At 36.7% G+C, this 27,458-nt stretch overlaps 3 protein-coding genes across 3 annotated transcripts; 2 read left to right on the top strand and 1 right to left on the bottom strand.

Moving 5' to 3' along the window:
* Positions 1-7,200: 7,200 nt before the first annotated feature.
* Positions 7,201-16,504, bottom strand: LOC115625334 (acetylcholine receptor subunit beta-like 2). The gene is made up of 11 exons (XM_030520359.1): positions 16,364-16,504; positions 15,955-16,148; positions 15,767-15,895; positions 15,510-15,695; positions 15,111-15,243; positions 14,925-15,052; positions 11,472-11,647; positions 11,239-11,391; positions 11,075-11,154; positions 9,228-9,334; positions 7,201-7,796 (listed from the first exon to the last, which is right to left on the bottom strand). Exons 1-11 carry the CDS (start codon positions 16,419-16,421, stop codon positions 7,581-7,583), a joined length of 1,560 nt encoding a protein of 519 aa, XP_030376219.1. The 5' UTR covers positions 16,422-16,504; the 3' UTR covers positions 7,201-7,580.
* Positions 16,505-17,141: 637 nt separating this feature from the next.
* On the top strand, positions 17,142-19,789 carry LOC115625333 (zinc finger protein DZIP1L). The gene is made up of 4 exons (XM_030520358.1): positions 17,142-17,337; positions 17,394-18,975; positions 19,035-19,200; positions 19,291-19,789. The coding sequence occupies exons 1-4, from the start codon at positions 17,169-17,171 to the stop codon at positions 19,738-19,740; spliced, it is 2,367 nt and encodes a 788-aa protein (XP_030376218.1). The 5' UTR covers positions 17,142-17,168; the 3' UTR covers positions 19,741-19,789.
* A 332-nt stretch (positions 19,790-20,121) lies between these two features.
* LOC115625208 (serine/threonine-protein phosphatase alpha-1 isoform) lies at positions 20,122-25,608 on the top strand. The gene is made up of 6 exons (XM_030520177.1): positions 20,122-20,535; positions 20,606-20,954; positions 21,019-21,107; positions 21,163-21,359; positions 21,419-21,566; positions 23,731-25,608. The coding sequence occupies exons 1-6, from the start codon at positions 20,487-20,489 to the stop codon at positions 23,880-23,882; spliced, it is 984 nt and encodes a 327-aa protein (XP_030376037.1). The 5' UTR covers positions 20,122-20,486; the 3' UTR covers positions 23,883-25,608.
* Positions 25,609-27,458: the final 1,850 nt, after the last annotated feature.

Raw genomic sequence — 27,458 nt, 5'->3', positions numbered from 1 at the left:
TTGCCTTGGGGCTTAACTTAATAAAGTGTAACTTAAGAACCCCGTTTTACTCATTTGTTGCGGTCTCTAATAAAAACAAATCAAATATGTATTTAGATGTCCATCGCAGACGCAGCAAAACAATTTGTTCAGCCATTTTCCAGCATTTACCTTCAACTATTAACTGTCGCCCTCCCAGTTGCCTTGTTAATGTGCAAATGGAACTGATTTTTCTAACTGATACTGCTTCTCACAAGAATAGGTTTACATAGTTTATAATTCGTTTCTAGTTGGAATAATGAAATAATTATATTTATTTATTTATGCTACCCCAATTAGCGTCACCAGCTTTTTCCAATCCTCATTTTATTAAACAGTTCAGAACCATATTTGAAAGTATATTTAGGGCTGCCAAAAACAATATCGCATTAAAAGGGGAACAAAAACAAAGGATTATTAAGTAAGTAGAAAAATATTGTAATTAGTAAGAGAATGAACTGAAAATTTGTCCAACTCTAACGGACTTCTAATTTCTAGTTCTATCAATTTGCTTTGTGTATGATGAGCTCTAATAGTGGTCTGTCATTCTCAGTTACGAAGCATATGTATTATGGACTACATATTTCACCCACAGCGACAGAAGATTATGTAAATAGAGAGGACAGGGGTGAAATATTTCCCAGCGTTCTTTGTTTAAAAAACATCTTAACTTAGTAGATTCAATTACAATATTTCAATTAGGAATCTAATATCGGATTGTCAATATTATTAAGGAGAATCTACTCGAATCTACTCTTTCGTAAGACGAATGCTGTACCTATTCAGCTTAGCTTTAGTGTGCGAAATTCCCATACCATACACATTTTCCCCCTAAATGCATTGCCTGAAGCTTGACAGTTGACAAAAAAAGAAGCGAAGAAGCCAAATCACAAGCACTTAAATGTACACATAGTTATATATTTTACATACACGAAATTGGTTTTTAACGCATTCAACGACGTCGGCTGCCGACAGGAACCGCAGCCGTGCTCCTTGGACGCTGAGCAATTTCATTTTACAGCTGTCGTTGTTTTTCGATGCTTGCGTTGTGCCATTTAATGTAAATCGTAAATTTTAAATGTCATGTAAAATAGCGAGCTGTGGGCGTGAAGGGATGCAGCTGCTATTGTTGCTCTCGATGGAGTAAGTAGTTGGGCTAGGCGGGGATTCCTGACAGTGTGCGCCACTTAAGCGAACGTACGGGCGGCGAAACGAGAACAAAAAAACAAAGGCCAAAGCGAACTTGGTGAAAAATGTTATTAAAAGCAGTTGGCACTGATTGCGCTGGCGAAGGACAACGAGCGAGCCTCACGAAACACAAGGCGACTCTTCAATCATACAGTTTAACTTCTTTTTGCTGCAACGATTTGTTTTTGCAACCTAACTTAGTATGTGTGAATATGGATGTATGTGTGTGTTATGTGCATGCAAAAGAGGGCGTAGCCCTGTCTTTGGCTTTAATAGAATTTTTATGAACTTAAGTAAAATCGTGTCCAAATCCCACGCAGCTTATGTCATTCGTCTGCATGCCACCACCCACTCATACACACACGCTTTTAACCATCGAACGAACGTACAGAGAGAAAATTGCAACGCAATAAATTTAAAATTTAATAATAATAGCAACAACAAGAGAGAATGTCATACTGAAATACCTTATGTAGAAAACTAAAATTCCGCCAGCATCGCAGAAGCAAAAAGTGAGGTAGCAGAATGTTTCGCTAGCTTGCAAGAGACACATATTTTATTAATGTAGCTTTTGAATAATGCACAGTATTGTATTCACAAGCGGGAAAGAAGGGAAAGTAAATTTAAAAAATATGTATAACCTCGTGTTGAACCGATCTTAAAAGAGGCTTCATACCAAATTTGGTCAGTGGATTCAGCCGCTTCCACAACCCACGCATACAGATAGACATGCCTTGATCAATATTTCTTTAGAGGATCGGGTAGAAGAAAACATCTACCTACAAGTATTAACTGTATATGTTAGTTATTTAAGTAAATATGATAAATATGCTTATCGCACAACTGTAAATATAGTTATAGTATCTATGATAATATTCATACTAAGTAACTAGAATAAGCGTACTTTAAGTAAAGGGCCTAGCTTTGGAAATGTTTTATGGATTTTTTAATTGTCACATTTCTTGCTATTTCCAAATCCGATTGTAATGTAATATAAGAATAACTTTATGGATTTTGGTCCACATGCCATCTCACGCTATCGTGAACTGCCTCACAGTTTTTATCAGTGTACATACAAATACACACGCACTAAATATTCTTAAGACTTTCAGACTTACGCAACAGCAAAAAGCTTTCAAAAAAGGCAAAGGCTAAAACAGCGTTCACCACATGACCAGCCTGAATGACTAACTGACTGACTGGCCACGCCTTCAAGGCGCGCGTGTGCGAGTGCGTAAAATGGCAGTTAATCGTGACCACGTAGCAGGACTATTAATAAAAGCGTCTTTAGGCAACGTCCTGTGGACATCTTGGGCTGCAGCCGCAGAAGCAGCAGACAAAACAAAAAGTGCGGCGCATCATTAATTTCACGCAATATGACTGTCGGCCTCACTTACCAAGCCAGCGAGGAGACGATTACGGCTCAAGGGTCACCGGGTGCCCGGGGTCCTCGAGTCGTAGAGTCGTCGGGTCGAGGCTGCCGCACACAAACACACACAGAAGCCAAAGCCCAAAGTTAAAAGTAAGACAGGCAATAGGCATGTGACCGAGTGCCATACGAGTTGTGAAATAGAAAAATGGCAAAAAGCAAACTTAATAAAAACAAAATGCCTTTTGTGGCTACGCTGCACACATACATATGTACTTATGTCTGTGGATAAGTATGTATGTATGCTGCAGTTTCCATGTATTGTGCCTGCTAAAGAAATGTTGCTGTAGGCAGCAGTTTAGTAATTTATCATTACACAAGTATACACACACAGCATAAAGTAAATAACAAGCATAGACTTAGATGAGTGTACAAATATACAGCGTACATACGTTTATATCTGTTCATGTACATACTTGTATGTATATGCAGTTGGCACTGTCTGCAATGCGCTGCCCTTCACCCTCTTTGTTGCCTTTTCCAGTAGGATTTATCAAAACAGATTAGCTCGGATTGAATTGAGACCTCAAACCTCCTATATAGTATGTGTTGGGTTATTCCAAGGTCGTACGCAGCTTTTGCCAAAGAGGAGCCAAAATATTACAATTTTGATTAAATAATGCACGAGGCGTTAAAATAATAATTTATGCATATGATCAACAGAAAAACTTCAAAAAATTCAACTCAGTTCCATTTTAAGGCGAAAAAGTGCGCCATAATGAATATGTGGTTGAATTCAGATAGCGAAAATAATTTTCTAAAGATATACGCCCATGGGCTATGGTACCAGTTCTTACAAGAAAAAATATATATGTAGAGATATAAAATAGCTTGTAATGACTCTATAGTTACGTCAAAAGTCCATATTTACACGTACTTGTACCATACAAGTAGATATATACACCCCTTCATTAATTTTCATGATCGTGTTTTAACATTTTTTCCCAACCATTTATTATTAAATAATAAATGAAATGAGAATGCATACCTGTGGAAATAGCGGTAAATATACCAAAATATAACTAGATACCTAGTCGACCACACTTGGTTTGGTCGCGTCCCCCAAAATTTACGGAAGCGCGTGAAAAAAACGCGTCTTATAAATCATGTAAGAATGAACTTTAAAATTCGTTACTATTATTTCAACCAAGTATTTAGAAATATGAATATAAATTCAAAGGAAACTTGTAGCCTCCTTTCATATTTTCATTTATTAAATTAGATTGTAAATGAATTAGCATTCCGAAATCCGCTATACTGAATTCATGATTTCTTTTGTTTACTAGGTACTTATATATTAATTATTTTGTTTTCAATTATTTGTATGCGTTATACTTTTATACAAGTTAACATATCAGCTATATCATATAAGTATTTACGAATATTTCCCAATTGACATTTTTAAGCCTACGCAAGCATTAAGGACTCTCGATTGCGTAAACTACCACGCTGTTTCTAACTGACCATTACATTATTCTTGTTTTTATTTTTAAAGTTATTACGGTTTTCTTAAGCACAAATATTTGTTACTCTCGACAGTTCTAGTTAGTTGCCAAGGATTTTAAATATTTTATGTTATTAACTTATTAATGGGTAATATGAAAGAACCATTCAAAAAGAATCTCATATTTATCTCGAATTTTATTGCAGAACTAAAGATAAAATAACATTTTATTTATTCGATTTTTATTTATTTGTTGGATTTTACTGATTTTTCTGAATGTTAATAATTTTGTTTGTAATACTTGTATGTGTGTAATGTGTCTGAATTAATGCCAATGTAATAAAACCAAATTTTTCTTTAATCTTAACGAACTAGATTTGTATCTAAGTCAAATGATTTCATAGACCTAGGACTCCAGACAAATAGGAGAAATGCCTTTTAAATTGCCTGCATAAACAAAACTGAAATCGAATAAATGGCACTGCCAAAGCCCGTGGGAACCTCCCTAATTGACGTGTTTTTGGTCAAACTATGCAATTGCGGATGAGCACATTTTTTTCAGTCACGGGAAGCAATAAAACGAGACATGACAGGAAAGCACAGCGCAACGTGCACGAATGATTTTTAAATGTGTGCTTGTTTATATGTGAGTGTTTGCTTGGATGTTTCCACTTGCACGTTCTTCGATCCCCTCCTGAGCCGCTATGAACAGTGAGCGCAATTCAATATTGCTATTTTCTTTCACCCCATCCCTTGAGAGCATACTACATCCTGTCGGTATATTTAAATTTGTTCTGCGTTCTTTAAAACTTTTACTACTTTGCAACAACATTTATTAATCAGCTTCCCATTTGAATTGAGTGGAGTGCTAATGCCAAGACTTAAGATGCCGTTGCGCCGGTCTCACTTACCAGCTGTTTAACAGCTGCTATCCTGTAGGACACGTTATCAAAAATAGCTTAGCCAACTGACCCGGGCGAATGCTGGCGTCAAGTTGACTTTTCTGCATACTAGCGCGCCATTTTTTGGCCATTTGCATATTGTTCTATGCTTGCTGAACTTTGGCTTGTGACAGGCGAAAAATGTGTTGCATACTTTGCGGCTTTATGTAAATACCATTATCAAGCACGCAAGACAAGAAGACATGGGAAGACTAGATGCGAACACATCTACACACACATCTACACACGAATAGAAATTAACATGACATACCTCGACTGCCTTCATTCTGCTCTTTGGCTTGCCAGACATTTTGGGCCACGCATATGACGCTCTGAACAGCAACATCAACAGAAACAGCAGCAACAACAACAGCTGAACATGCAACGCATGCTCCACTTACCACAGCAAATAAAATGCCATAGAAAATATGAAAAATGTAAAACAAAAATCTGGCGAAAACTTTTCTAATTTAAAACTGCCAACGAAAAATGTGAAGAAAACCGAGGCAGCCGAAAAGACGGAGCCGTAAGCAAATCTTAATAAATACGCACACACATATACACTTGTATACTTATATATATACTCGCATTTTTCTTCATAATCACACATATACTATGTATATACAGACATACATATGTACGTATAACCACGCACGCAGCGAGTCAGCCAAGCAACTTAAAATTATGTCTGTTGACAGTGCTGAAGTGAAAGTCCTTTACTCGCCTCTTTACTCGCCCACTCACTCAGCTCCTTCTACCACTCAACACCGTGACCCTCCCCCCCCCCCCCTTGCCAGATGCTTTTGCGGGCTTGGGCTTGTGTGTCAGCGTTTCCTTTGGCTTACATAAGCTGCTGCACATGTTGATGAATGCGATGCGAAAAAGATTTCGGCTTGCAGCACAACTTTCTAATTTAATACGCCAGCAAGAAAGTTAAATGACAGAAACAAAGGCAAATGGCAAGCCAAGCGTGCGAACGCACACTCACTCGCTTGTTCGCTGTTCGAGCAAATAAATGATACTGCAAATTATTTAGGTAGTCAACGTGGCGTATGCGCAATGTCTGTCATAAAAACGCCGGACAACTTTTACCATATTGTTGCCATAACGTTTTATTCTACAGTAAATGAATAAACGCGTGTGTGTATGTTCAACTTTTGAAAAGTCATTTCTTAATTGAAAATTAACAAGAAAAGGCAGCCAAACATGCAAACAACGTTTGTCATACGTATACTTGTATGTGTATATGCGTGTGTATTTGTGTGGGTTGCTTGTCTGTGTGCATGGGTGGGTTCAACGTGGCGTATGCGTGATAATAATAATAATTTGTTGAAACAAAGCACATGAGTGCAACAAGCCATAGAGGTACAGACAATTTTATAATTTATCATTTCATTTCCACATTTCTGGTTCTTCAAAAGAATTTAGGCAGAGAAATAATTCATACAAGTGCTTCAATTCTGAAAATTAAACTATTCTTTTGGGAATATTTTTCTACAAAATTGTTTTAACTTACAAATGCGTTTATGCCTATTTCGTGTATGATGAATACATTTTGGCTTATGCAAATGAAATTTTTTGTAAACTAAATTAAATTGTATCTATGCTTTTGATAAATTACAGTTGAATTCGTTTTCCGACAAATGTAATTGTTGACGTAAGGAAAAACATTTCTCATGAAAACAGAAGAGAAAAAAACTATCAAAACTAGAAAACTAAATAATATCCCGGCCGACTTATTGAGCTCTTCAAAATTGGAAATAGTGTCAATAAGATTAAATACAAGTAATTAATTATTACTTGTATTATTATTCGGACCACAGAATATTAAATATTAGTATTTAATAGCAAACTAAAATAAATTTAATTGAGAATTCTAAGTAGCTAGCTATATCCGATATTTCTCTACAAGCCGCACGAGTTGCGAGTGTTCTTCCTAATTTTTTCGATTCAAAAGACAATTTTCCAAACGACTGTCGCCCATATCTTTGTATAACCAATATTTCGGTATATATAGTACGACCACTCAGTATAGCCCAAGCAGCTTCGTTTCAAAAGTACTTTCCTAACCAGCACGTTACAATTTCCAAATGTCCAAATGTGCCAAAGGAAATCTTTGCTCAAATCCCCCTCCCCCCCTCCTCCTCCTCATGCAATCAATTGAAGTAAAAAGAGCAATATTTATATTTTATATATTTATCGATTTATTTTCTTGATTTAATTATTATATAATCAGTGACTCTAATGTTGACAATTAATTAGAAAATACAATAATATGCTCAAACGACATGTAGTTTAATGGAATATGCCTTAATATCGTTGCAATATTTATGAAATACTCTAGCTTTAAAGTTGTGTCTTACAATTGTTTACAAGTAAGTCGCATATGTCCGCTAGCATTTGACATAGTCTTCGGCATCAATATTGAATGTCACTTTTAATGTAATTTTTTGGCCTTGCCTTTCATTTAATTTTCTTTTCCATTCTTTCGTCTCGTTGGCTGCTCTTTCAAAACAATCAAATCGCCTGACTCCACCACAGCATATTTCTCAGGCCTCATTTAATTAACTATCTGCCTGACAATGTCCGGCGGCAGCATGAAATTGTTTTTGCGCAATGGAATCTCACTCAGCTGTCTATCGATGGGAGCGCGAGTGTCGTAAAGCGATGGCGACTGGCATATAATGGCGCAAGTGCCAAAAACGCAGGACAACGTGAAGAGCCACAAGAAGAAGCGATCCAACACCATTGACACAAACTTCCAGTCCTCGACAATCTGCGTAAAATATTTAAAAAAAAACATTTCAATGAAAGAGGAGAAGAAAAGGAGAAGAGAAGTAAGATAGTCAGCTGCTAAAACAATTTGACTAATTGCAGGCGAGCACGGAAAGTGGGTCAACCGAAGCTCATTTTAAGGCAAAGTTGAAGCATCTTTTAATAAACAAAATGAGCTTTTTAATAATTTTGTAATGTCGTTCATTGTGCGGCCGTAAAATATAAAAAGCGCTAAAACGAAGCGAGGGTAGGCCGCCAAAAAGAGTGTGCCAGATAAATTGGTTTCATTTGGCGCCATAAAACAGCTACCCTTAGGCTCTCTGGAAGGGGGAGGCAGGCGTAGGATTGCTTGCTGTTGTATTCAATAAAGTTGAAATGCAATAAAAACAAAAAGTTATGATTTAATATTTTACAATTGTTTGTTGAGAATTTCGGAATGAGAGTGTGCGACACAGGGAAAAAAGCTTGCAAACTTATTTTTAATAACTTAAAAACGTTTATTGGGTTTTATTTTCGTACTGGTTTATTGAAAAATTGACCCTGATTTTATTAACTATATGGCATACATAAAAACAAAATGGGGAATTGTGAAAAATCTTAAAACAAAAATTAGTTCACTTGATTAAAGAATTAAATAACTAAAATAGAAAGGCTGCATTTTTGTAATGATACCTTAAGTTGAATGTAAGAATTTCCTGTTTCAAATATTACATCCATGCCCGCAACTGAAACTCTCTTTTCATATACTTGTCGTCAATGTGACATTCACAAGAACTTTACACCAAAAATCTTCAATGAATATTTATAACATACGCAAAATGTAACCAATTTAATTTACATATTTTTCGATATTTGTGAATTTTTAAAGCAAATATTGTAGAGACCAATATTTAACTATTGATTTATTTATTGTGTTTTATTTGTCTGAAAAATAACAACATATTGACTAAAGTACTATTAAAAATAGTTTTTATCTCAGATATGAATTTGAACATATTGTGAAACGCTTTGCTCTCAAAATGTGTATTTAAGTGAAAATAGTTGGAAATATTTATTTTGTTTTTAAGTGTATGCTTATAGTATATGTGAGTGTTTCGTCTGTTTGTATGATTGCGTGGCTATGGCCGCAAAGTTTAAGCCGTGCCAGAAGCAATAAACAATAATCAAAATGCGCCAAGAATCATAGCAATAATAAAAAGGAGTGTGAGAGCCCAAACAGAGAAATACAAGCAACGCGGCAGACGTTGAAAATAAGGCAATGTAAATAATAACAACAGACAGCAGAGCCCCTACAACAACAAAAGCACATCCTGTGCAGCGGACCTAGCCACGTTGTCAATAAAAATGGCAACAAAATAAGGCCAGCAACTGAAGTTCCTTGGTCCTCTGGCTGTGTAGGTGTGTGTGTGTATGTGTGTGTGTTTGTACCCACCTCGTTATCCTTGTCGGCATCCTTGATATGCTGTGCAATAAATCTGACCGCACGCAATGCCTGCAGCACTTCGGGTGTTAAGTTGCGCGGTATCACATTGTCGGAATCTGTCAAGTTGTGTTGGGCGCATGAAATTGCGAAAAATTGAAATAAAATACATACAAATATAAAAATGCATATATAAATATATATAAATGTGTGTGTGTGTGTGTGCATGAGTGTTTGTGTGCTTAGGTCATATGTATACGAAAAACATTTTGATGGCACACAAAATCACGCCCCATAGTCCCAAGTCCCTGACTTGCTGCGAACAAAATGCCCACAACAAAGTTGAATTATGTCTGCCACTTTTTATTTATTATACGTACCCTTTACACAAGCGCGGGGCATTTTGGACATTTTTGTAAATCTTGTAACATGAGTGCTTAAAAAAAAGTAAACGCAAGCATATAATAATTCAAATTGCTGTCGGCATTCATGTCAAATCATAGGGTTTTTTAAATCTTTGCAACACATTTTAGGAAATTGTATTGGTTCAGATAGCTTGGGCATACCAGCAGTATATTTATGGTTTGACCAGGAAATTATAGTTGTTCAAATGGCTGGGATCTACTGTGCGTAAGCAAAGAAATGAATTATAAATGAAGCTCTGGTGTTTTCACATTTAACAAAGAAAATACGTGCCGAGGTGAAATATTTCTTTGCAAATACAAATTACAATTTAAGTTATTTTCGTACATTTCTTGCTAGTTTTCAATGAAGTTCAAGTATTTTAATTATTATTATTAATTACCATTCCCTTAAAAAATTTTCTTAAACTAAAAGTATCGAAAATCAATATCAATGTTTTATTTATGACTTTATGACTTTAGTAAATATTTTTAAAAAAGTTATACTGCCTTTCCAACTCTCGTTCAATCCAGTTCCTTTTCCGCAATGGTTTTTTTAAGCTGAGCAGGCAAAGCGTTCGCATCATCTATTTCATGTTTTTTCTTAATTTATTCGCTTTTTGTGGCTGATTTTAATGTATCGCTTGATTTCAATTGTTTTGTTTTTATGACACCTGAATTTTTCCAGTTTTTTTTTACAAAATGGCGATGAAAGTTCAACGTAAAGCTGACAGCAAATAAAATTGATATTTGTTTTATTCGAGTACAACTGATACCTTTGAAGAAAAGCAAAACTCGAAACCCATTGAATCATATATAGAAATGTTTTCTCTTCAATAACATAGGAAATTCATATAGATACTATTAATATATTATTAACATAAAAATTCACATAATAAAAAACAATTACGTTAAAATACATTTGTTGACATTATTTTTCAACCCTAAATAAAATTCAACGCCAATAGCAGATACAATGTTCGTTCAACAGAGTTCAGCATCGGAATGACTTGTTTTATTATCTTGTATACAAAAAACGCACTCGAGTGTCCTATATTTCTGTGTTTGCCGCTGTGTTCGACATGTGTGGCCGCTTATGTGTGACCGCGTAAGCGTTATTTTCCATCAAAACCGTCACATCATCGTCACAGCCATCAACATCGTCAAAGCCCATCATCATCAGTTGTGTCGCCATAGCCGACATTCTCGTCGATAGCTGCGAAACAACCGGCAAAGTCGCAAAGCCACAACAACAAGAACCACATTAACAGCCAACAGACCACCCGCGCGGCCTAAGAACATATTCGATTTTGCCATTTTATTATATTATTTGCCTATTTTTTATTTTATTTCAATTTCGACTCTTCGCCTGCCGCTTGCAAAATATTTTGCTTTTTTATGACGCAACCCCAAAGCTCTCGAACCCCATCATCTAGCACACAAACTCGTATAACTCACCCACAGAATGCTGCATGCCATTATCGTAAGCGCCATCCTGGCTGTCTTTGAACTCGCTCGGAAAATCGCTGATGCTGTCGCTGCGAGAAAATGAAAAAATGGGACATTCAACACTCGCGGGCAATTTAAAGTTTACTTTCAATTTGCGTGCTCGTTCAACTTACCGCACGTCAATCTCATTCGTGTAGCCGTTGCTGGGAGTCGAGTCATCGTAGTCGGGCAGAGTGTATTGCGTGCGCCGCATCATCATGAGTTTGGGCATGAAATGCAAGAACAATTTACGCACCATCGGTGACATGTTGTGCGTTGATGGAGATCTGATGCATAGAGCACAGAGCAAAGTAGTCTTGCATGTGTCTTTAGTCGATTGCTGTCCAGCAGCCCTCCCACCACTTACCTGAAATGTATGTTGAGCACACAGACCGTTGTCCATACGGACAGCGAAACGAGTATCATGGTAAAAAGCAGATATTTGCCCAGCAGCGGAACTGCCAATGATGTGGGCGGTATAATTTCGGCCAAGAGCAAGAAGAACACAGTCAAGGACACGAGTATTGAAATACATAACGTAACCTGTCAACGAAATGTTACAGCGTTTTCTCTTTATATCCCTTCTGATGCTGTCGCACTTTTGGCGCCATCATCATCATCTGCGTCATTATAATTGCAATCACAGATATCGATTCGCAAAGCCATTTTCAAAAACATTAATTTTCGATCAACATTAACAACAACAAAAACAACAGCAACAACGACAGCACAAATTAAAAGCAATAATATAACATGGATTACGGTTTACCAATTATTAAACGCACACAACAAATGACAAATGTCAACAAATTCAAATTGTTCAGATTACGTATACGTCATGTAACACAAAGCTATTTTAATATTTTCGATTGCTTTTGCTGACAATTCCTAAATTTGGAACAAATAATAAGTGATATCCCCAAATTCAAGCAATTAAGAGTGGTATTATTTGGAAGCTAATTTGGATTATGTGTATCCAAAATATAAAAAAAGGCTAAAACGAAGCGAAAGGCATATCTAAAAATGAAACCTTTGGCTAAAATTCCAAAAGAAACTAATTTTTTGTATCATTGAACTGCTTCCTTCTAAATTTGAAAGGTCGTAAATAAGCCTCCTTTAAAAAAAAAAAAAAACAAATGTCATTAAATGAAGAACTAACGGCGTAATATTTTCTCAGATAAGTCGCTATCGAAAATTGTAAACTAATAGCGTTCTTGCAGCTAGAATTTTCCCCGTGGCCATCGCTTTTTTGCAGACATAGCGCAATATATAGCCCTTGCTTGAATTATGTGGCATTCAGAACGTGGAAATTAAAAATTAATTGAAATCAAAAACTACATTTTCTGCAAACCATATCGCATATCGTGAACCCAGCCGAACATCACGCAAGTGACTTTCTTGCAACTTTCAGCAACACGCAAACATTGTTTAATATAATTAATCAGTCAAGTCAATCAATCTCATTAAAGTTTCAGTAACAATCAAAGCAACAAGCAATTATACTACGTTTACACGAGAGCCAGTCGTTACCAAAACTGAAATTACTGGCAACACTTAGTTGTATTAGTTGGAATTTCAGATTCGATCAGTTCAATCCGTGTGATGCACAGATGTATAATGATTTTATGGAAAGCATTTATGAATAACAGGTTTCCCTTTTTGAAATTATTATAAATTTAAGGCGATAGCATGGAAACTCAATCCGGATTACATTATCTTAAATAATATGAGGTTTTAAAGTACTATTAAAACTTTTCCCATACAATTACTATACATTGAGCGTAAACACACTATTATATCTCTTGTCTTATTTCTGATTCTGAAAAAAAAAAAACATACCACCAGACGTACAGGCTTATGTTCCCTCTCCTCCCCTGTCCGTGAACATATCTCTATATATGCGAAATCATCGAAAATATAAATACAATCACTAACATGGTATGATTTGAAGGCTGTCCTTAATTCATGCAATATTTTTTGAGGTTAGACACTTGCAGGGAAGTAAGCCGAGCATCTCCTTCATTAACAAAATATAATACATATACAAGTACAATGCCAGTGTTAGGTTTTTATAACACCCAGAAGGAAAAAAGGTAGACTACACGTTATACTTGTGTGGTACGTGTCGAATTAAAATCCGCATGTCCGCCCGTCTGTTTCAATTACAACTCCAATAGAGGCATCAAAATCATATCTTTGCTTCGTCTAGCTGTTATACTTGGTAAGGATATGAATTTCGTTCTATAGAAATAGGAACTAAATTGATGGATTTGCATCATATATATATACTTATATGTATTTAACTTCCACGCAGCTCATTTTTAAAATTGCCACTTTCTAGTTATTTGTAAGGGGTTTCATACCACTCATTAGGTATGGAGGCATACCTATCATACATATTGCTGACCCTCATAAAGACAAACAAAATCAAATATTATTGTTTTGATATATACTTTTAAGAATAAGTAGCCCTCGTATAAACATTGTAGTATGCTTTAATTTACTTACAAGCTATAGCTTATATTTAGTTCATAATAATGGCGGCGTTTACTCGAGCAAATGGGCGACACGATTACTAAGGCGACGACAACAATAACAAGAACAAACAGGCGCGATTGTGGTACCGGAATACATATACATCTATGTATGTTTTCATATACTTATGTATGTATGTAATAGTGTGTGAGTGGGTGTGCGTGTGTAGCTAAATATGTGTGTGATTCTGTTTGTTATTGTGCGTGTGCGCGTAGATGTGTGTAAATATGCATGTATAGTATTTATGTGAGTATGTGTGTGAGTGTGTGTGTGTGTGTGTGTGCTGCTTAATTAAAGGACACGCGATATGGCAAAATTTTGAGAGTGGCTTTGACATAGAATTAGATTTTCGCATTGAACTTGTATGCTTGTACGATAATTCGATGAAATTTACGTTATGAGATTTCACTACTCAGAACAGCACAAATGATATTTAGGACGTCATTTGAATAGGAAATGCTGATTTATATTGCATATAGCGTCAATATATGTGTGCTGCATAAAATGCAATCATTTGCGAAAAGGAGGAGGAGCAGGAGACAGCGTTTCAGACGCTTAGCTAGTGATTGAAATATATGCATAAATAGGTTGAAAAATCTTTATTAATAAATTATTCAAATTTGATAATGAAGTACATAGTAAGATTTTGCAAAAAATGATAGCGCATAGAGAAGGAAGGAGAGAGTTAGATACATAGTTGAGAGAGCAGTTTTTGAAAGTGCAAGTTGAACTCTTGTGAAAAATTTTCCATTTAGAAATTTCAGAATAGTTTTTCATGTGTGTGTATGTGTGGATCAGTTAAAGCCAATGTACAATAGTTCAAGAGCTCAGCTTTTCATAATTAATTTTTTCTTTTTAATTATTTTTTTTTTAATGTTAAGCAGACTTGGAGAGTTACTAGAGAATTAGTAGTATGTAGTGCATAGGAATATAGTACGTATAAGTTTGTGGAGTAATTGTTTATTTGATGATGTAGGTAGATTTGGATTATAATGATAGTTTAAAAGTGCAGTGATGGAAATGTGCAATTTAATAATGAAAAATTATCAACTAAATTGCTATTTAATTAAATTATTTTACTTATTAATTATTTTATTATACATACTATAAAAATATTTAGTTATAATTTTTAGCGTAAGTGCGAGAAAGGACATGCAAATTGGTTTCTACGCCATTTTTTGAGACTAAACTACTTTTTATTTATGTGCATGCCGCATGCACAGACCACTCTGAAAGATTAAAGTTATTGGGTTCAACTAAAATGAAATTTCATGCGTCCACTGACCTTTTCGCCGGAATCGCTGGGCAAATAAAATACCAACACCGTGAGGAAAGTCAATGCCACACAAGGAACAATCAAATTCACAGTGTAGAACAAAGTCTTCCGTCGCATGGTCAGCTTGAAGGTGATGTCTGTTTGAAGCATACAAATTGAAACAAAATTCATAAACGAAATCCATATGAAACGCACCTGAGAACGGCTCCAATGTGTCCGGATAATACTCCTCATTCTTGGTGGCGGGCACTTCAAGTATATCCCACTCGACGGACAAGTAGAATTCAGTTAAATCGATGCCAACCTGGACGAGATTGCTGCCAGGTACCTGCAACATAACATTAAGGTAGAGTTTAAGCAGATGGAGTGCAGAATGCTATATGTGCCACCTTCGAGCTGCACACATGCCAAGGCAATCTGTTGCTCATTTTTTTCTTTCGGAATAAATTGAAATTTTTGCAATAGAATGCAATATCCCTTGGCTCCCAAACAGACACACGCACATTGACACAAACAAGTATGTACGGTTGAATTGTAAATATTTTATCTCACAGGTCAATGCACATGAGCACACACACATTGGTGGCAGCTTACCTGATCCAAATGCTTCAAGTCCACTTGGGCGCCATTGTAGGTCCATGAACCGAATTTCATAAAACAAATTTGCTCATCGTATGGAAAATATTCGACATTCATTTCACAGGATGACTTGTAAATTGCTGGTGGCTCCCAAAACACCTCACCTGTGTACTTGAGTGTTGCTTTAGTCATGAGCGTGACCTGCCATTTAGCAAAAGATTGGGCGTGAGTACGAATATTTTAGGTTTTACTAATTCTTGATGATTGTTCACCTCATAGTTGCCATCCCAATTGTTGTAGAGTACAATGTCAGGCACCCAAATATGCTCGGAGGGCACATACAATTGCTCCACGCCGCCATACTCCTCGGGATCCCAGCGCAATTTGTAGTCAAACCAGCGCTATATAACAAACCCACGAAATTAGAATTTAAATATATTCTAAGAAAAATGGCACTCACCTGCTTGACCCACAGATTTGTGGTCATCACTTGATTTTTTAGATTGACCTCAATCAGCTGAGACAATTTCAGACCTAACCAAACCGTAAGTGTCTCCGTATTGTTGACAACGGGTCGTATTAGACGGTTGTAGTTGCTCAACAAATCATCATAGAGACGTTTGGTGTCCGGATTTGCCTCAAAACTTATTGGAGCTGTAGGCGAAAAGGACCAAGGCAGAGAGCACATAAATTCCCAAACAATCTAACAGCTGTTCACCAGCTCTCTGAAAATTTCCCAAAACAACATTTTGCCCATGCGCCCTCTCCTGCTCTCACGCTCTCGCCGTATCGACAGCAGCAGCATTTTTGTGATACAGCATCAGAAGTATCGGAATTTTCCAACTTTTCAACTTCCCAAAACTACTTACGTGTGCTATTTGCCAGTGGTAGCAGTATGAAAAAACACAGCAAATACCACCGCAACATTTCTGCTGTATTTACAACACTTTTCACTCAATATTTATGCACTTAAATACAATTATTTTGAACAGCTTATAACATTTTGCTTCCCGTTGTACAATCGGAGCCAACTTCACGCATACAGTGTCCAGCATCAACTGCGCCCTGAACTCACAGAGGACATGACTCTATCTGAGTCTGACATTCTCAGGGATGATGCTCGTATTTATTTTCTCAACTAAATCAAATTTTGGAAAACAAATTGTTCGACTTTTCAGCATTTTCAGATTTTAAATACAAAATTAAGTATATTTTCGCATAGTATTTTTTAAATTAACTCAAGTTTTATAAAATTAAAAATTGTTTCTAGTTATTATTACTTTAATTTATGTATATTGTAAATGCAATTAGTTTTAATATTTCTTCTAAGATATACAAATAAGCCTCTAGCTTAAGCTGTAACTGTATTTTTCTTTAAGTTTAATATAAATTATTGTAACAGTAACAGTAAAGTTCAAGTACAATTCGACAATGAAATGTAAGATTTAAACTATAATAATGTGTAATAGCGTTTATGTACAGATAATAATGTTTGAAATTTTTCGAGCATACGTTTATTGCATACGCACCTTCACCATCTCCACCACTTAGCAGAGATGGCAGCCCTTTTAGCGAAGCTCACCACCATCTAGCACCAACTGTCAACGGTTACTTGGCAACACGCCTGACAACCGAAACGACAAACGAAGGAAATATAATTAGAGCAAACAATTCATGCAGTTAGTCGCCTGCAGAACGGAAAGAAACATAAACAACTTTCGCTTTCTTTTGGTAGGTTTTCTAAAGAAAATGGGCTACAACGACAATTTTCCGCAAATGGCACGTGATGGGGGCTTCAAGTTGCGCCAGTATCGCGACGGCCCACTCGACTGGCGCTTGATGGGTAAGTTTTCCAAAACAATGTAGCTGCCCATAATAATGGAGTGCCAATCCTCTCAGGCTCTTACGAAACAGAACGCATTTTGCGTGACCAAAACATCGAACTGGTGGACAGTGCACTGCATCATTTATCGGAGGCTCCATTGGGCACTGTTTTGGAGTCAAACATTCTGGATAGCGGCATAGCAAAGTATTTTGTTATGTCTCAGTATGCGATACAGTATTTGCTATATTGCCGCACATTTCTGGACGAGAGTGTGAGCGAGCTGAGTGAGGCGAACGCTACAGCTCAGGCGGAAGTCGCCAGACTTCGCAAGTCTCTGGCGGAGTCCAATAATGAGATATTACATTTGCACAAAAAGATCACGCAAATCGAGGCTATACGCGAAGTGGTTTATCCTTGTCACTTGTGCACCAAGAATTTCATAAGCAATGAGGCGCTGAACATACATATTGGTCGCAAACACGGAGGCGCTCGTACACGCACAGAAACGCCCACGACAATAGTAAATGGTGGAGCCATTGGCAAAGACAAGGACAATGACATTCAGTTGATCAACACTATTAAAATGGAACTTGAGATCAAGCAGCTCAAGGAGCGTCTAAACGCTGCAGAGCGTAACATTAAAGAGCGAAGCAGCGGGGGCACAACTTCCAAGAAGCACAGCCCTCGTGAGGAATCCAGCAAAGCCGCCGTGCGTACTGTAGGCATACAAAGTAATCTAGAAGAGTGCAAGGAAAAGGATGAGCTGAGCAGCGAGGCGCTGGACAGTGAAGCCAGCGAACGCAAGGAACAGCTTCATGGCTTAGCAGAACGCATCAGCAGCTTTGAGTCTTGGCAGACACAACTGAAGCAGAGCAATGAACAGTTCATATTGGATATCAATCAGAAACTCGAAGGTCTAGCCAAAGCACTCGAACAAACGAAACAACGCACCGAGACAAAGCCAACATCGGCCCCCACATCCACCACAACAATGACATCAGAGGACCGTGTAGCAACACCATGTCTGGAGGACTTGGAGCGAATACTTACGGAAAAGGTGACCGAAATTGGAAGAATAAGCGCCAATAAACTGGAGGAGGTTGTTTACCATCTAGAAATGGGTTACAAGGACAAGCTAGAAGCACTGGAGCGAGAGCTCAAACGGCTGAGTGCCCGCAAAGATCCCCCCGTACTGCAAACACACACATCCATATCTAAAATACCCAAGCCATTACCCACAACAAAACCCAAAGAGCAAGAAACGAGCATGGAGCGGATCAAGCGCGAAGTAGAGAATGAATTTTTAAAAGCTAAGGCAGACGATGACACCTTCTCAATAGAGGAGCCTAACCCAACGGACCCCCAAGCAAATCTGCCCATTAAAGAGTTCACTCAAGTACAGGAAATACAAAGCGGCAGCTCTGGTAGCCAACACACCTACACCAAGTCACCTGCTAAATTGGCCACAACACCGACCAAGCTGGAACTAAGTAAACCCAAAACAACTGCGATTCCAGTAGAAGCACCGGAAGCAACAGACATCAGTGAAAGTCTCAGTGAAGAGGAAACCGACAGTGAACGGAACAGCAAGCTGTTTACGTCGAAGCCAGAACGCGAAGTATTGAAACCAAAAATAAGATCATCGCCAAGAGTCAAGTAAGTCTATATATTCATTTAATTATTCTTCACCTAAAATAAGTGAAATATCTGCGTAGAAGCCCACAGAAACCTAAGCAACCATTTACACGCAAGGATGCGCGCAGGCTGGTCAATCGGAAACTCAATCCGCACGGCTTTGACATGAAATCGAAAACTATTTCCCACATTTCCATGAAACGCGTCAATGCTGAGCTAGCAGAGCACCGAAACAAACTGAAATTGGTATGTGACGGGTGTTACTCAAAGTAATAACTACACATGTAGTATTTATGCACATTCAAATGTAAATACGTTTTTCTTTATGTATTGTAGCAACATCCACACTTCTATGCGACGCGCAATCGTATACGCAAATTTGTGGAGAAACTTTGCTCCGTAAAGTTGCCGCAGAGCGCCGAAATGTTGCTGAAACACAAAACACCACTTCAGCCTATTGAAGCACCCAAGCGTACCCAACTCGTGTCTTCTGTAACGGACGATGATGAAGAAGCTGAAGAGTCAGAGGCACATGACGAGGCAACCAGCGACCAGTCAGTCAATTCAAGCTCAGAGCAACGGCCAAGTCGTGATTTCAAAGCCCATTTGGAGAAGATTCTAGTGAAGTCTTCAGGCCGGGCTACCTCCGCCTCGTCAAAACCTCTGACGATGGTGCAGATGCAACAGGAAAGCTCAAGACCTGTGCCACTGCCCCGAAAACGTGTAATGTTTAGTGCGTTCGGCAATGGCAAAACCATGGATGAAAGTGATGGGGATTTCAAATAATTGTACAAATATACATATGTATGTACATAAATAAAATTTCTTTTGCTAAAAAAAAAAAAAAAAAAAAAATGCTACCAATCTAACGGCTTTGCTAGTCGATTCAATAGAATGACATTCTACAGACCCATGCAATCCGTGAGTTAACTGCACTCGGCAATGTTAAAACGTTAGGTGAGTGAGGAAAATTACAAATACTCGAAATGGGAGGATATGCTGTTTTATAAAAACATTTAAAGCTCCACTCAAAAAATTATATTTATTATTGTTTTCAATTAGCTATGTGGCAGCACCAAACTTCGCTAGTACACATTATCGATGCATCGATATCATAAATATTCGATATGTCGATACAATATCAACAACCCTAGAAAAAAATTTTGTACGTCGTCGCGAGGCTTAGCAATTTTGTGCAATTATTGCAATACAGCGCATTAAAATAACACGCAATCTAGTGTTGAACGAGTTATTTACATGGCGCAGCAACAGAGGTGTTGAAGTTTTGCCGTCGCAGCAGCCGAGCAGCGCTTAAAAGTACCTTACCTACGACCCCCACACTTACACATACGCACACGTCCCCCCCTTCATCGATGAAATAACATAACGTAGTATACCGAAAATATAAAAGTCTACGGTGGAATAACGAGGCAAACAGCAGCAGCAAAATAAATAGATAAGAAAGCAGACGAGCTAAGCCAGTGAACGTACAGGCAAACAAGTATCAACAACGTTGTCTAACCAAGCAAAACATGTCCGACATAATGAGCATAGACAGCATAATCTCGCGTTTATTGGAAGGTGAGCGCGCATAACAGACCCTACCACCCACACAAAACCAATAATGCTTGCCTTTCCTTTTAAATTTCAGTGCGTGGCGCTCGTCCAGGCAAGAATGTCCAGCTATCGGAAAGCGAAATACGCAGCTTATGCCTAAAATCGCGCGAAATATTCCTATCGCAGCCGATTTTACTGGAGTTAGAGGCGCCGTTAAAGATTTGCGGTGACATACACGGACAATATTATGATCTACTGCGGCTCTTCGAGTACGGCGGCTTCCCTCCAGAATCGAATTATCTATTCCTTGGCGATTATGTTGATCGTGGCAAGCAGTCCCTGGAGACTATATGCCTTCTGCTAGCATACAAAATAAAATATTCAGAAAATTTCTTTTTGCTACGCGGTAACCACGAATGCGCCAGTATCAACCGCATCTATGGGTGAGCCTCTAATCAAAGCGCTAGTCGAAGTCCATTTTTTAATTTATTTGCCCCTGTTTATTAGTTTTTACGATGAATGCAAACGCCGCTATACCATCAAGCTGTGGAAGACATTCACGGATTGCTTTAATTGCCTACCCGTGGCTGCAATTGGTGAGTCAGCGCTGTATGTAAATGCACAGAAAGGTTAAATATGATTTACTTTTAGTCGATGAGAAAATCTTTTGTTGTCACGGCGGTCTAAGTCCAGATTTGTCATCAATGGAGCAAATTCGACGTATTATGCGACCTACTGATGTTCCCGATCAGGGCTTGTTGTGTGATCTCTTGTGGTCGGATCCCGACAAGGATACCATGGGTTGGGGTGAGAATGATCGTGGTGTTAGCTTCACTTTTGGCGCAGAGGTGAATTTGTCCAGCTTTAAATAGGATCACCCGTTTAATTTGCCCTTTTGTGTTCTTAGGTTGTGGGTAAATTTTTACAAAAGCACGAATTTGACCTAATTTGTCGTGCGCATCAGGTTGTTGAAGATGGTTATGAATTCTTTGCAAAACGGCAGCTTGTAACGTTGTTCTCGGCGCCCAACTATTGTGGGGAATTTGATAATGCGGGTAAGTTTGTGAAAAAAAGCTATGTCGTTAGCAGATTCCTTTATTTAAACTAGGTACAATTATTTTTGACGTAGTCGCAGACGAAAACAAGAGATAACACTAAGATTAGCACTGATTTTGGTGATAACCTTGAAACAAATATTAACTGATTGGCAAATAAATGCAGCGCCACATGTACTCGTATCAGTAGCTTTTCAGCTACACTGATAATTGTGCTTGTTAATTTTGTAATAGCCATTTGCTAGCTCTTTATTAAATATAGTAAAAGAAGGGAGCCCTCAAAGAGTAACATATTAACAATATAAAGCAAGTAATTTGATTGGCGTGCAGTAATCATTAGATAGAGATTCAAATAACACGCAATTGTGAGTTTCAACTGTAGCTTAGCTAGGATTTTTAAACCACATTTCGCTTAAATATTTATAAGGCTTGTCACAGCTTGATTTAATTACTTTTATATTAGTAATGCTGGTGCTGGTTTTCTAATTGTCAATTTTTTTATATGTTAGAGAATTAGCTTGGAATCCACATAACTAGCTCAAGTCGCACAAGTAATTGATTCACTTCACAAAATCTTTTACGTGTCACTTTATTGTTGGGGAATTTCCACCGATTACAAATAGTCATCAATATTAATCCATTATTTTGTTCAGTATATGGTTGCAAAATAGCAGCTTGTGTCATACCCAAAAGAAAACTACGGTCAGACATGCAAACATTTTGCACGCAAGTAAATATGTCACGATTATAAAAAACTAACGTTTGAATTTTATAATGAAATATAGTTCCCTGACACAAGAACTTCTTTAGAATTTGTAATAAACAACAAATTTAATTAATTTAGATTAATTTACTCAAAGTCCTTATAAATAAGTTAAGTCCTAAATAAGCTGTTCAGGGGAACTGAAATAATCGATATTTTTTCTAATTTTTAATCTGGTTTTCAATTGTATCAGCTTTAAATAAAAAAGTTATCTAATATAGCTTACTTCATTATTATCTTTATTTCATTATTAGGGAATACGTAGACTTTGATTTATATAAATATATTTTAAAAAAAATAATAATATAAAACAAATGCAATTTACTTCAATTATAGAGAACGTATTAAGTAGAAACAACGGTTAAAATTAATGATTAAAATTTGCTTGAAAATATCGAAGTAACACTTTTTGTGGTTTCAAATTTTTGTATGTACATATAATGAAAAAATAATTGGTATTCCTTTCGGTATAGAATTCGTATAGAATATTCAACCTAAAATATAAAATTAAACAAGATAGAACGCTACAGTCGAGCAAGCCCGACAGTAAAATAGCCTGTACTCTCCACAAAAAAAGAAAAATTAAAAAAAAAAAAATTAAAAAAAAAATTAAATTATTAAAAAAAATTAATGAATTAATTAATTTAATTAAATTAGAATATATGTTTATGTTTAGTTTTAACAGCATACATTTACATCACGTACCTATGCGTGTTTATATGCGTGTATGTATGCAGCACAAAGTTAAACCAAAGCAGCAACAACAACAACAGCTGCGGGCAGCGCTGCCGACAGAGGCAGCGCATGAGCAGCGATTTTACTTATGGCTATAACTTTCTTCAGAATTGACCTATCATGATGAAATTTGGCACACGGACACATTAGTACTAACTGGATGTACCTACCAAAATTGATTTCAAAATTCCGAGAATTACGGAAGTTATAAGAAAAAACACGAATTGCGGGGAAGTGGGGGGGTGCATCGAAAAAAAACTCAAACTCGTACTTTCTCGGTCTTAGGAGAATATGGAAACCAAGTTTGGTTATTCTAGCTCTTATACTTTCTGAGATCCTTGCGTTCATACGGACAGACGGACAGACAGACGGACAGACGGACGGACGGACAAGGCTATATCGACTCGGCTTCTCATCCTGATCAAGAATATATATACTTTGTGGGGTCTGCCACGCCTCCTTCTGTGTGTTACATACATGCGCACAAAACTAGTATAGCCTTTCACCCGTTGGGTACAGGCTATAAAAATAAACGTAGAATTTTAAACAGATAAGTAAGTTAAAACACTACAATTTCAAAAACTGCAAATTAACTGCAATAAGGGGAGAGGTGATTAGAGTGATTATTGCCCTAATAGTTAATAATATTCTATTGATTCTTTCCAGGTGCGATGATGTCCGTGGATGACACATTGATGTGCTCCTTTCAGATATTGAAACCCGCCGACAAGAGACGATTTGTTTATCCAAACTTTGGCAGCTCAGGGCGTCCCCTGACACCGCCGCGCGGAGCCAACAACAAGAATAAGAAGAAATAAGCCACACACACAGCTCGTACACACAGACACAAACACAAACAGAAACACAAAATCAACCAAGAAACCAATTTGAGGAAGCGGAAGATCGTTTGTTTTTATCGAATATGGGTAATCGAATCGAGAGCAACGTTATAAGGGTATATGAAAATCTATACAAATATGAGCCTATTTATCATTTAAAGCGACAACAAAGGAAAATCAACAACAACAACAAAAACAACAATCGCGACACTTTAGTTCAAACATCTTGTGGTGTTAAACACTACATGAGAATATCTCTTACATTTAGCAAGCGAAAATGTATTAATATTATTTTGTTATAGTTTTTCCTTTTTGCGTAATGATAGTACACACACACATACACACACACACACACATCGAGCAACAACCAACACATACACGTATACAGTACGTATGTTAAATGCACGCACCAGTTGTATTTTTGCATTTTTTCTTTTCGCACTGCATTTTTAGTTCATTACGAAATCGCATTGTCCGTGTCACTTCAAGGACTCGACAATGGTTTTATAGCGAAAATTGGCAGCGCGTTTCAGGCAATATGTTGATTCATTCTTTTTAAAATGTATCCACACATGTACCCGTATCTACTGTTTAGTTTAGCACACCAATTTTTTTATTTATGGAATGCTTTTAATATTGTAGCGAGATAATGTATGTATGTATGTACATACATATGTATCTATGCATGTATGTGCTTGCAGCACGGCCTACCATATTTAATGCTACATGCATACATATTTACATGTTCACTTAGTTTTAAAGCAAAGCAATTTTAGTTGCAAGGTACATAAGTTTGAATTGTTTACACCAAAAATATTAAAATAAAAAAAATTGTGTATATTTTTTAAATTGTATGCGTAAGAGTTACAACACAACACAAAACAAAATGCATATAGGCAAACGATTTACAAAACCCACATTAACTTTAAATAAATTACACAACAACAAAATGAAGAAAAACACTTAGAAAGAAATAAATGTTAATGAATAAACAAAAACAATGAAATGCTTGTTAAAGCTAAGTAAATAAAAAACAAAACATATAACTTAAAAGCGCACACAGCGACATACTTTTAAGCTGCACTGTGCCGCTAAAGTGTGTTTTAGTGGGCATGACGTCAGAATAACGCCAGATAACGTTACAAAAAAATAAACAACAAAGATATTGAAAAGCATACATTTCAAATTCTAACGAGCAGCAAACGCATATTGAAGCTGTATACTTCTGTATTTGTATTTTTATGATAAAATTCGGTACATTCTTGTGCTAAAAGGCCGCCCGCCAATTTCAAGTATTATTGCCACGACAGGCGCGAGCGAAATAATCCACAAAAAAACCTAAACAAATAACAACAATCCACACATCATGCCGCCCTGGCGCGTATTACCTAAAAGGTTTCGTTTGTATATTTCTCGACCTCCCCAACTCCCTCCTCCCCTCTTTATGAAACGCAAAACCAAAAATCTCCGCCCCACGCCGCCCGGCCTCTTGTTCTAGCCTTAAAACTACTTAGTACTCTGTTCAATGTTGTAATGAATTACATGCATATATAAAAATACATACCTACATATACATACATATATAAAATCGAATAGGCATCGGCTGTTTACGAACAACAACAACAACAGCAGCAGCCGCAAAGCAAGAGCAACCAAGTAATGAAATACAAATTATAACGTAATATCGTAAGTTGCGCCAATGCAAGAAAAAAAAACAAAAACAAAAAACACTTGTAATTTAACAATTTGAAAAGACAACCAAGAAAACTACAAAATTTAATTGCATTCAAAGCAAAATGGCAAGGCAAAGAAGAAGAAAAAAGCAACAAAAAACGAAAAAAAAGAACACAATGATGAAGCACTTGTAACAAAATAGCACTGTTTTATTAAAAAGAAAAATGAAATGCTAGCAATAAATATTAATAACTGTGTTTTTCTCTGTACAATAAAATTCGAATTGATGCACATTTTTGAGCCTCATTGATGGGTCAGCATCGAGAACGAATAAGGGTAACACGCTCATCTGGAAACCCATGAGACCTACCTATAATGTCGTTACAATGCCTTGGTCAGACGTGTTCAACTATTACGAATGTCGCCAGCCAATCATTTCAATAGTTGTGGATCGATAAAGCACAATCGAGTTAAACTGCAGTAAAAATTACAATAAAGTTTTCTACATATACAAATCGCTATTTAATCTGATATTATTTCTAAACATACGGCACCAAAAAACATACAATTTCAAAGACCAATTTTTTTAAAATAGATGAAAATTTGACAAAACTAAAATGTGTTAACACATGAAGAATGTTTTTCAAATGTTTCTTTTAACAATAAAATAATATTTCACCCATTTTTTCTGTTTAGGACCCACTACATTGCTACTCTACTCTAACCAAACGGATAATATATATTATTATATAATAATGAAGGTATATAATTCATTTTAGTATACAAATGTAGACCCATACCAGCAAACCGAAACACAAAGTACAGTCAGCTTGAAAATCCTTATTCCAAGTACAAAAATCTTGTTTTAAAAGATTGAGATTGAATCTTACAATCCGGTTTTTATCATAGAATCAATATTAGTACCAACAATTTTTTTGATTTCAACGATATCCGTATCAGTGGTTTTATTTGTAAACTAAAATTCTATTGAAACCTGGGCGCTTTATCATATAGCAGCCATCATAGCGACGGAATCTGTAACAAAGTTTTGGTTGAAGGATTGTGGGGGAAAGAGCAGAAGGTACGGGATAAAGAAGAATCGGTTTGGCGTAATTTTAATGTATTATTTGTGTTCATTCTTTTCATATTACTTAGAATTATGAAATACCTACAAACCCCACTTGGGAATTAAAACATGGTAAAGAAAAAAAGTAAAACTGGATCGATATAAAGCTGCTGAATATTGAAAGTATTTTTTAAGAAAATAATCAAGTCGCAATTGTTTCCCCAATATTAAATAAAGGTCAAATTCGTTTTTCAAATATTCTGCGATGGAGCCATATTGATTCGAACCCACTCAAGTATTGGAAATACCAAGTGAAAGGCAAAACGACCGCACATTTGTTTAAAAGTGTATATAACCATAGTGTTTATATATACAGACCTAACGCAGAGAAGCATCGGTTCTGCAGTTCATTAGTAATCCCAATTATAATATTTTTCCATTCCAGAAAGCCTTTTTTTTAGCAGTATGACCTTTGATATGTGACCCGTCCCTCTCTCTTGGATTCTCTTCTACAAGAAGTATACTAAATATATTATTGTACACTAAACGGATTCTCGCGATTAAGTCACTTGACCAATATAAATGGGCTGCTTTAAAAACTGAGCACTGCACAAGATTTTAGCCTGTGATAATCAGACTTCTAATTGCAAAACCTAACCTTTGATAATTTCGAAATGGCCAGCCATAAAAACCATTAATTGCAATTTAAATACTCTGAGCAGGAGAGGCTGTAATGTTTGTACGTATGCATATAAAGTTAAGTGATTTTGCACAAATTTTAAGGTAGAAAGACAGTTGTTTATGACGCGAAACTA

Source organism: Scaptodrosophila lebanonensis, unplaced genomic scaffold (assembly GCF_003285725.1).
Source record: "Scaptodrosophila lebanonensis strain 11010-0011.00,11010-0021.00 unplaced genomic scaffold, SlebRS2 tig00000072-arrow-pilon, whole genome shotgun sequence".
In the NCBI taxonomy this organism is placed as follows: Eukaryota; Metazoa; Arthropoda; class Insecta; order Diptera; family Drosophilidae; genus Scaptodrosophila; species Scaptodrosophila lebanonensis.
The sequence above is the reverse complement of the archived record's forward strand: the minus strand, read 5'-3'. Positions and strand labels throughout refer to the sequence as shown.

Excerpts from the sequence above, each read along its gene's own strand:
- LOC115625333 (XM_030520358.1), top strand. The coding sequence starts at position 17,169 with ATGCAGTTAGTCGCCTGCAGAACGGAAAGAAACATAAACAACTTTCGC. Across the intron at positions 17,338-17,393 it reads ACTCGACTGGCGCTTGATGG|GCTCTTACGAAACAGAACGC; the intron begins GTAAGTTTTCCA and ends CAATCCTCTCAG. Across the intron at positions 19,201-19,290 it reads ACCGAAACAAACTGAAATTG|CAACATCCACACTTCTATGC; the intron begins GTATGTGACGGG and ends TATGTATTGTAG.
- LOC115625334 (XM_030520359.1), bottom strand. The coding sequence starts at position 16,421 with ATGTTGCGGTGGTATTTGCTGTGTTTTTTCATACTGCTACCACTGGCA. Across the intron at positions 15,244-15,509 it reads ACTTGAAGCATTTGGATCAG|GTACCTGGCAGCAATCTCGT; the intron begins GTAAGCTGCCAC and ends GTTATGTTGCAG. Across the intron at positions 11,392-11,471 it reads GTGCTCAACATACATTTCAG|ATCTCCATCAACGCACAACA; the intron begins GTAAGTGGTGGG and ends TCTATGCATCAG.
- LOC115625208 (XM_030520177.1), top strand. The coding sequence starts at position 20,487 with ATGTCCGACATAATGAGCATAGACAGCATAATCTCGCGTTTATTGGAA. Across the intron at positions 21,360-21,418 it reads GCTTCACTTTTGGCGCAGAG|GTTGTGGGTAAATTTTTACA; the intron begins GTGAATTTGTCC and ends TTGTGTTCTTAG. Across the intron at positions 21,567-23,730 it reads TGGGGAATTTGATAATGCGG|GTGCGATGATGTCCGTGGAT; the intron begins GTAAGTTTGTGA and ends GATTCTTTCCAG.